Raw genomic sequence first — 6,903 nt, forward strand, 5'->3', positions numbered from 1 at the left:
TATATATATATATATATATATATATATATATATATATATATATATATATATATATATATATATATATATATTCGAGTTTTTCAATTGGTAATTTTTATATGAAATTTTTAATATTTACGAGTGACAATTCAACATGAAAGCTATTCGTAAATACTTTTGGCATCTCACATTCATTCTAAACTAAGGTGACCAACTGTCCGAAGTCATGTAAAAATTAGCGAACATCAAAAATTAAAAATTATGTTATTTATTTTAACTTTATTTTTCTAAAACTTCTCCGTGTTTTGTATTTGAAATTTGAATACAGATAATTTCGCAAAATAGTATCTCTCAATGCTAAAAAATTAAACAGAGCAAGCTGATATAAAACAAAAAAAACAATTTCAGTAATTAAAATTTTACAAGAAATCCAAGATAAGTCGTACAAAACTTACAAAAACGAAATTTCTCAAAATGTTCCTTCCTAGTTTTAGGGAATTGATCACCTTATTCTGAACGTCGATGGAAAATTATAATAAAATCTGTGAGGCAGCAGTGACACTCACTGGGGCGTGTGCCTTGGTGGTGCGGGGTGGTGATGGTGGTAGGGATAGTACTGGTAGTGATGGTGTTGCACTCCTTGCCATACCTCGGAGCCCGCTTCCCCGTGGCCATGGCCCGGATGAGGATGCGTGTATCCGATGGTGCCTGCGGCGGCGGCTGCCGCGGCAGCGGCTGCGGCCGCTTGGTACTGCGACGTGGTCACCGGGTATTGCTGATGCTGTTGTTGCTGCTGCTGTTGTTGCGGATGATGATGTTGCTGCTGCTGTTGTTGCTGCTGCTGAGATGGAGGTTGTTGCGTTTTATTGTTTCTTGGTGGACTCGGCGCGGTCACTTGTTGATCCGTAGGAGAAGTCTGCCGCCACTTGCAGTCTCCGTTCATGGAGTTCATCTCTGCTAGCGACTTGAGCGGGTCACCGGTTGCGTTGGTCGAATGCGTGGACGAGTGAGTCGAATGCGGCGTCGGCGGACTGTAACTGCCGTTGTTCCTGGGCGGTGTACGAGATGGCGGAGCACCCCACATCAGTACGGTCTGCCGTGGCGCTTCGTTGCTACCGTAAACTTCCGGCTTCACGTCCTCCATCTTCGGCGTCAATACGCCGTTGGCCGCGCCGGTCACTGGCGAACTACCAGCGGAGTTGCTGGACGACGCACCACCTTCCAGCGAATGTCTGCTTCCAGCACGCACGACATTGATGTCGGTCGTCGCTGGATGCATCGTGGACGCACTCGCTACTGGACTGGCAGCGTAGGGCGAGCTGCTGACGCTACCGGGATGTCTCGTCTCTACATAGCTGTACTTGGGCGACTCGCTACTGCCGAGTTGTTGGCAATAAAGCTTCTCCTCTGTCTTACTGGTCAGCTGATGAGTTTCATATGTGGGCAGCGAGACGTCGATGAAGCCGTTATATGCGGTGCCGGTATGGTATTCTGGGTAGTACGAACCCAGCGGCCTGTATTGAAACAGGTTTTCCGTCGCAGCTGTGAGGTACCTATATAGAAAAAAATAATTTCTGATAAATACATTTTTTCAATGCATTTACTTCTCTTTGCATTGTTAAATTGGTAAGTATAACGCATTGGTGTCTTTTGTGTTGCAAGTATTTTTACTTTATAGTTAGTTATACGTTTTATTTGATAATTATATAGAAAGAAAAAGTTTATTTTATAGTTAATTTAATATGAAATTATAGCTGACGATATTAAATGAGACAATAATATATGTCCTTAAGTTCAATAATTTTTTGTATGGTTCACTTTAGAGTGACTTACCTGTTGTCTAACGCAGTGGCTGGATAGAGAGTCTGATGGTAATTGCCCGTATGACCGATATAAGTCGTTAAAGAGGGGTCGGTGCTTGCCGCCACTGCAGTGGGCGCGTACGGTGTTGGGTACATGGTGTTCAAATTGCTATAAGCAGCTGCAACCGCGGCCGCCGCGCTAGTGTCCGCCGCGAGATAGTCGACAGAAGCGACTGTCGGTGTAACGGGCGGTGAGACCGACGACTGGGCAGAGAGTTTGGTGCGTTTGCTGCGGCAGGTCGACAGGAAGTCCCGCAGTTGCGTTTTGTACCGCCTGTTCACTCTTTGAGGCGCCGGCTGCGCTGGTAACGTCGGCGTCATCACTGACCCCGTCAGACTGTCGCTGTCCGAAAAGTAACTGTTGGTCAATCCGGCGTCTAAATAGCTCACTTTGAAGTCCATTGTGCGCTTGCCGAGCAAATCTCTGCCCTCTTCCTCCCTAAAACGAGAAAATTCGTCAATCGCATCGCTGATTTATTAGTCGACGTCGAGACGTTAATTGGAAACTTACATAAGAGGTCGATGAGTACTGAGTACGAAGTCTGGTTTCGAGTTCTTGTAGACCAATCTGGAGCTAGTTTGCAACCACTGCCACCCACCGTCCTTCGTTTGAAATCTGTACGCTATCATGCCTGACGCACCAGTTTTCAATACTAAAACGGAAATAAAAAGAAAGAAATTAGTCGATGCATTCAGTTAATTGTTAGATTAATAACTTCAGATTAATGCTGAAGAAGAATTTATTATTATTCAATAAGGAAATTTCAGAAAGTGAAATGAGATTTCATGCACAACAGCATTTTTATCTTGGTACAAATTAAAGATACACATGATCCACTTACGTTCTTGATGTGCGCTGGCAACGTAAGCCAGGTCGTCATAATGGACTAGATCGTAGCCACCCAGATTCGTTAGCTCCGCGTCGGAATATCCCAAGAGCATCTTTCCTCTCTGGTCCATCGTTACGAGCGCGAGATCTAATTTATGCTTGCTCTTGAACATTACCTCCTTCTGCGGCACCTCCAACAGCGAAGGAGGTCCGAACGGTGTGCACAGAGCGAATAAAGCCAGTGGTGGCTCCTCTGTCTTCCGATTTTGACCGTGAAGCACTTTAACTCGGCCCCTAATGTCAAGGCGCTGCAACAGATATCCCATAAATTGCGACAAATGTCATCTTGAAGGAGTAATATACTTTGAATATCAACAATTAAATATCGTATGTAGTTCATCACGAACGTAATAAGCAAAATTGATTAATACACAGATAAATGTGAATTTCAATTTGACGCTAATCAATATTATTATTTCTTTATTATCATGATTACTATATTATGTGTATTTTACTATTATTATTTATTATTATATTTATCATATCGTCAAAGTTTATTATATTTAGCAGCTCTTGTAATTCTCTTGTAGTTCAAAAGATCTCTCGCAAAGGCCATTCAATGAAGAAATATGCAGTCGAGGAAGAACACGGTGCTCTTAACAGAACAATCCTACGTGAAACTGTCTTGGCGAAGAAGAAGCGAAGAAAAATTAGCGCGCAGTAGCTAGGTCGGCGGTGGTCCCTGTCGCGAGGGATGCCGCCAAGGGCGGAGGCAGGTCCTGGAGAAGGTGGCGGCGGTGAGCCTGTTGCGCCGTAAACTCTTTTACGATTACAGTTTCATTTTCATAAACGTCAAAGCGGCGCCGTTTTTGTTCCAACTCACTCGAACGTGGCCGCGCGCTCGTACATGCCCAGCGTGGAACCTCAGTCCAGGAGAGGAGAGCGCACACAGGACCTCTCTCACTCTCTCTCTTCCTCGTCCTTGTCCCTTACGGGATAATACCGTTGTCTCTGTTCACCGCGTTCGACATCGTATACCTGTGCGCACCCGCGCGCGGTGTGTTTGCCGTAAGATAATTAGTGTTTTGCCGCGGCTCTCCTCTCGCACTCTGGGCCCCCTCTCCACCCTCCTGCCCTACCCACGGGGAGAGCTTGGTTTTGTGTTTGGTCCTTGATTTATACCTTTTCTTGGACGCCGTCGAGACAACGGTACCAACGATGGACAGCTCGGCGGCCGTCCGGACGAATTATCGTTTCAATCTCCGCTGCTGCGCTGTCACGGTTCATTGGCTGGGCCTATGATTATACACGTCCAGCGTTTGCACGGGGAATGTCGGCCCCGCGGCCTAGATTTAAGGCCGTTGACGTAAGTTGGCTATTCGAAACCCCCGTCGGAATTGTGTTCCTGTTCAGAAAATTCGTAAGCTCGGTACGCTCGGTTGCTCGGAATAACGTCGTGATTGCGGAATAATCATCGGGAGTGTAACACTCTCTCTCTCTCTCTCTCCCTCGACAGAGTGTGTTTTACTTTTAATGACGCATTCGTGTCAAAAGTTCAGTGAAAGTTCTTATCGTTCGGTGCACTTGCGTCTGAACGTTGTCTCCTCGTTTCATATCCGAAATATAACAGACTTTCTACACACAATCGTAGTTAAAAAGATAAATCCACAAAAATATTTCAAGGCTCCAAAGATATAAGCAAAATGACATAAATTAAATAGGAAGGGTTAATGAGAATTGCTGTTGTTAGTGCATGATAATATTCATGGAGTAAATTGCAAATCTACTATATTTAAATAGCAAAAAAGATACAGAATTAAATAAAACAATCTCGAACGTTTTAGTCCTTCACATTTTTGGACTCTGTTAATAATTAATCTTATCGCTTTGCCTCGGTGGCGGATCAAGGAGGTAAGTAGGAAACGCCCAACGAAGCCAGGATCGAGAGTGGAGGGAGGTCGAACATGAAAAAAAGCAATTATATGAGAGCGGAGGAAACAGTGGCGGTGTGGTGAAGCGGAGAAGTTCGCCCCTTCTCTCTTTATGACAGTGAAATTATTAATTACTGTTTTGTATGCCTGCCGGCGCATCGCTTTTGTAACCGTGAAGGAACGTTGTGCGCCATTCTGCCGACTAGCTGCCGCACTTTCGCCGGGATTCTTGCCGGACAGTCAGCATGTCATTTATTGTAATTACCTGGCGCATTTGCCGCAAAGATTTCCAGATCGTTTACGTGCTAACGCGTGGCCGAGCAAAGTACCGAGATCGAATTAACTTCGAGCACGAGGGAACATCTGTTCGTCTCATAAAGCAAATGCAACTAGATTTCAAGTAGTCGAGTAAACAACAAATAAATGATCATAGATATTGCGCGGTGATTTTTAATATTTATATTTCGAGCCCACGAAATATTGATTTTAACTCTCTGCTCAAGAATTCAATGTTGGAAATTAATTCTGAAAACTGAAGACACATAACCATTCAAATTTGTACAAAAAAATTGACATTACTCAGCAAAAATTGCGCGCGTTAGTCGCACGGCTGAATACCGTAAAAGTAAGAGTGAAAAGATAAAAGTGCACAATGAATGAATGCCATATGAAGAAGCGTACTCGTACGTACCAGAAAACCGGATGTATTGTCCAGAAGACAGCGGAAGCGAACCGTAAAGCTGCGCTCGAGCAGATGACTGTGTTGGGGCGAGAGTGCATCGTGCAACGGCAGGCTCGCACTTTCGGCGGGCAGGAACGAGTTCCACATTAATTGTCGCTGCAATTCCTCCCGGTCCTCGCTGTGCACCAATTCGTAGACACTCTGATGGACGATGTCAGACTGAAAAAAAAGTGACAAGATTCCATGAGATGAAAATTGCTTTTCGATTAAAACAAGAAATAAATTGGCAAAATTGCTTTGAAAAATTCAGTGAAATATATTTAAGTAGCAACGACAGAGCGGGACACAGCAGCAGAGTGGAACGTTCTGCGTGTATTGTTATCGAATCGTTGGAACATTACCACCGCGCACACACGAGACATTTCTATAAAATTGAATGACCGATATATCACGATGATTTATCGCTGACATCGAGAAAAATAGCCGAGATTCGCTTATTCACGACACGCGCAATACAGATTTTATTGCGCCCCCTACATAATTATCGTTCGTTTATTCGCAGTTTAGATGCCGGCCATAAAACGAGTTAATAATAGTGCTCGCGTTCTTTGCGTCGCGAGCACCTGACATTCGCGTTTATCCAATCTAAGAATTCGTGCATACATTCTGTCGTGTGTCACGAACGTGCGCGAGCGCCGAGCCGTTATTTACGATTAACTCTTCGACTACCGACCGTTTCCTTCGCGTCAGCCACGTCGCGATCTCGTTCACGTTAATTTTGCATCGAGAGACAACAATGCGTGCCTAAGAGACTGCCGTAAGATAGTCTGCGTTAAAGTTTCCTAAATTAAAAATAGGTCACGAGGGGTGAAATTTTTATTATTTAAGTTCGCGGAATTTATTTAAACGCATCAGTTTAAATTATCGAAAAATATCATGATAATTTATACTTTTCCAATAATCAATAAAGAAATATTAAAATTATTGTATATTCAAAGTGAATGTAAATACAAATAATACAATACAAATAAATTACAAATAAAAATTTAATTATAATAAAAAATTAATTCAAGAAAAATTTTAAATAAAAAAATGATAGCTACTACATCTCAAGTTATCAATAGTTTCATTATAACACAATATATAATGCAAATAAAAAGACAATATACAATGCAAATAAAAAAAATCTTATTAAGATAATCATTAAAATAATTATATCGTTATAAAAGGTATTATTATTATATATTCAATCGTTAGTAATATCTTAGAAGATATATCACTTAGTGTAGCGAGTTCTTGACACTGAATTCTTTGCCAAGAGAATTCAAATAGCAGAGTGGCGCAGTGGAAGCGTGCTGGGCCCATAACCCAGAGGTCCGTGGATCGAAACCACGCTCTGCTAAATTTTTTTTTTTTTCATAAACTTTAAATTAGACAATGCACATATTATTATAATAAAAGAAATTTATTTAAAGCTGTTTCACTAGTAATAATTATTGTAAAATATTCAAATAACACACAAATATAAATATAAATATATATATATATATATATATATATATATATATATATATATATATATATATATATATATATATATATATATATATATATGTGTGT

General features: G+C 41.8%; 1 protein-coding gene and 1 non-coding gene across 4 annotated transcripts in view; one reads left to right on the forward strand and one right to left on the reverse strand.

The window, feature by feature from the left end:
- Positions 1 to 6,903, reverse strand: part of LOC116845448 (protein single-minded-like) — a 245,266-nt gene that overhangs the window by 7,107 nt on the left and 231,256 nt on the right. For 2 of the 3 annotated variants that reach the window (XR_004378247.1, XM_032818152.1), the window contains exons 3-7: positions 5,293 to 5,502; positions 2,684 to 2,978; positions 2,353 to 2,494; positions 1,813 to 2,280; positions 546 to 1,532 (exon numbers count right to left, since the gene is read on the reverse strand). Coding sequence is in view for 2 of the 3 variants with exons in the window: in XM_032818152.1 (XP_032674043.1) it covers positions 546 to 1,532; positions 1,813 to 2,280; positions 2,353 to 2,494; positions 2,684 to 2,978; positions 5,293 to 5,502 (2,102 nt within the window). In the remaining variant the exon portion in view is untranslated. The remainder of the gene's footprint in view (positions 1 to 545; positions 1,533 to 1,812; positions 2,281 to 2,352; positions 2,495 to 2,683; positions 2,979 to 5,292; positions 5,503 to 6,903) is intronic. The other variant, XM_032818153.1, reaches the window with a different exon arrangement.
- Positions 6,614 to 6,685, forward strand: Trnam-cau. Its single transcript has one exon. It is a non-coding gene; the product is annotated as a tRNA-Met (tRNA).

The sequence above is a fragment of the Odontomachus brunneus genome, unplaced genomic scaffold, assembly GCF_010583005.1.
Source record: "Odontomachus brunneus isolate Ranch 3 - 2012 unplaced genomic scaffold, Obru_v1 Obru_scaffold_052, whole genome shotgun sequence".
Classification (NCBI taxonomy): Eukaryota; Metazoa; Arthropoda; class Insecta; order Hymenoptera; family Formicidae; genus Odontomachus; species Odontomachus brunneus.